This window comes from Pteropus alecto, unplaced genomic scaffold (assembly GCF_000325575.1).
Source record: "Pteropus alecto unplaced genomic scaffold, ASM32557v1 scaffold78, whole genome shotgun sequence".
Lineage (NCBI taxonomy): Eukaryota > Metazoa > Chordata > Mammalia > Chiroptera > Pteropodidae > Pteropus > Pteropus alecto.
The window spans coordinates 18,505,781-18,507,927 of record NW_006443124.1 but is presented as its reverse complement, the minus strand read 5'-3'; the positions used below and the strand labels follow the sequence as shown (position 1 = coordinate 18,507,927).

The following is a 2,147-nucleotide window of genomic DNA, read 5'->3' as shown; positions in this document are numbered from 1 at the left end:
GGGAAACAGCCACCTGCATGGCCTTGGGTGGGAAGCAGTGGCTCCTGAGACCACAACTTTGCCCTCACTCCATCCCAAACCATCCATGCTGAACCCTCAGACCTTTCACAACACGAGCAAATCATCAAAATCCCTTAATCACCTTTCCAAATGCCAAGAATAGCCCATGGTTCTGACATGTGTGACTTGTTAAGTTTCCAGGCAGAGAATATTTAAATCCAAAGTTCTTCATCCTTTTCTTTAGGCCTCTAGACTCAAATACAGTTTCTTTAGAAGGCGGTCACCCTTCCTGAGGAAAAGCACTTCCCCAGAGCCTTATGTAGGGCCCCTGTGACTTCCTTGTTCCTGAGGCTATAGATGAGAGGGTTGAGCAAGGGGGTGAGGATTGTGTAGAAGGCAGACACAGCCTTGTCCTGCTCCGGTGTGTGGTAGGAGTGAGGCAGCACATATGTGTACATGGCAGCCCCATAGAAGAGGCTGACAACTATCATGTGCGAGGAACAAGTGGCCACTGCCTTTCGCCGCCCCTCTGCCTCACTCATCCTGTAAACAGTGATGAGAATCCTTGTGTAAGAGGCTGAGATGACAGAGAACGGGATGAGGAGCATCATGATGCAGCAGACGTACATGGCTGTCTCATAGGCTGACGTGTCTATACAGGAGAGCTTCAGAAGGGCAGGGACCTCACAGAAGAAGTGGTTGATTTCTCGAGAGGCACAGAAAGGGAACTGCATGGTGACTGGGGTGAGCAGGAAGCCATCTATAGACCCTCCCAGCCAGGCTGCCACCACAATCAACAAGCAGACTCTTCGGCTCATAAGGACAGGATAGCGCAGAGGGTTGCAGATGGCAACGTATCGGTCATAGGACATGAGTCCTAGGAGGAAGAACTCAGCTCCTGCCAAGGTCAAGTAGAGGAAATGTTGGGCAGTGCATCCTGCAAATGAAATAGCCCTCTGGCCCACCATTTGGTCAACCAGCATCTTGGGCACAATAGTAGAAATGTATAGGATGTCCATGAGGGAGAGCTGGCTGAGCAGGAAGTACATGGGGGTGTGTAGGCGCACGTCCACCTGGATCAGGGCAATCATGATTGCGTTGCTGGCTATGGAGATGACAAAGATCAGGAAGATGAGAGCAAAAAGAAGCCAGGGGAAGTGGGTGCTGCTGAACAGGCCCAGGAGCACAAAGTCGGCATACATGGAATAATTGCCCCACTCCATAGCTCTGTAGGTTACAGAAGAGAAGGATGTGACGGCTGAAGCTGGATACAAAAGATAAGTATTTGGTTTGCTTAAAACATTGTGATGTGGCATGGACAAATCGGACAGAATAATCACATCTTGTTGTGTAATTTGCTCCATTTTCTAACACTTCTCGCGGTTGATTCCAGTTCCTGGGTTGTTTCGAGAAATTAGTCTTTACCTTTGGGTCTTAGGTAAGACCCAACCACATTCGAAGATAATATGCTTGATTTGATGAGTATTACTTTTTAACTTAAAGATCATGAGGAAACAATTTTATGTCCTTTGGCTCAAAAATGTTTATTGATTGATTGATTGAGTGATTGCTCAAGCACAATCTTACATTGAGAAGGATACACATAAAACAGATAAAAATGGAATCTGTCCGATTGAACAAGGATAAACTGGTGAGTAAAAGAAGGGAAGGGATCCCTACCATTTTTGTACTTACCTTCCTACACTAGGCTCTAGTTCTCAAAATTGAAATTCAGTTTGAAAAACAATGATCAAGAGCATATATTTTGCCTATGAAAGGATAACAACCTTGACAGATTTGATCTAATTCACACTATTCTTGACACATTTGTACATTGTAAAATTTGAGTAGTTAAGTTATATTTATTAGGTGTTGGATATCTGAAAATAATAATATCATGTTGAAAAAAAAAGAAAACAAGAGCTCTAAGCTCTCGGTAACAATTCAAGAATTAGTAGAAAGAAGACAATTGAGGGAAAAAATGTTTGGAATCAAGTGGTATTTATTGTTCTTCTTTTAGCAGAAAATTACTGATTAGTAACATCCAACTCATTAATATGATTGGTAATATGGAAGCAATACTAATGAGTAAATTTAATAAAAAGCAATAATTAAAAACTGAATTAAATAATACTATAGGGTACTCT

General features: G+C 42.9%; 1 protein-coding gene across 1 annotated transcript; it reads right to left on the bottom strand.

Annotated features, from left to right (window-relative positions):
* Nucleotides 1–269: 269 nt before the first annotated feature.
* LOC102880381 (olfactory receptor 2T27) lies at nucleotides 270–1,223 on the bottom strand. Its single transcript, XM_006923288.1, has one exon. It carries the CDS (start codon nucleotides 1,221–1,223, stop codon nucleotides 270–272), a length of 954 nt encoding a protein of 317 aa, XP_006923350.1.
* Nucleotides 1,224–2,147: the final 924 nt, after the last annotated feature.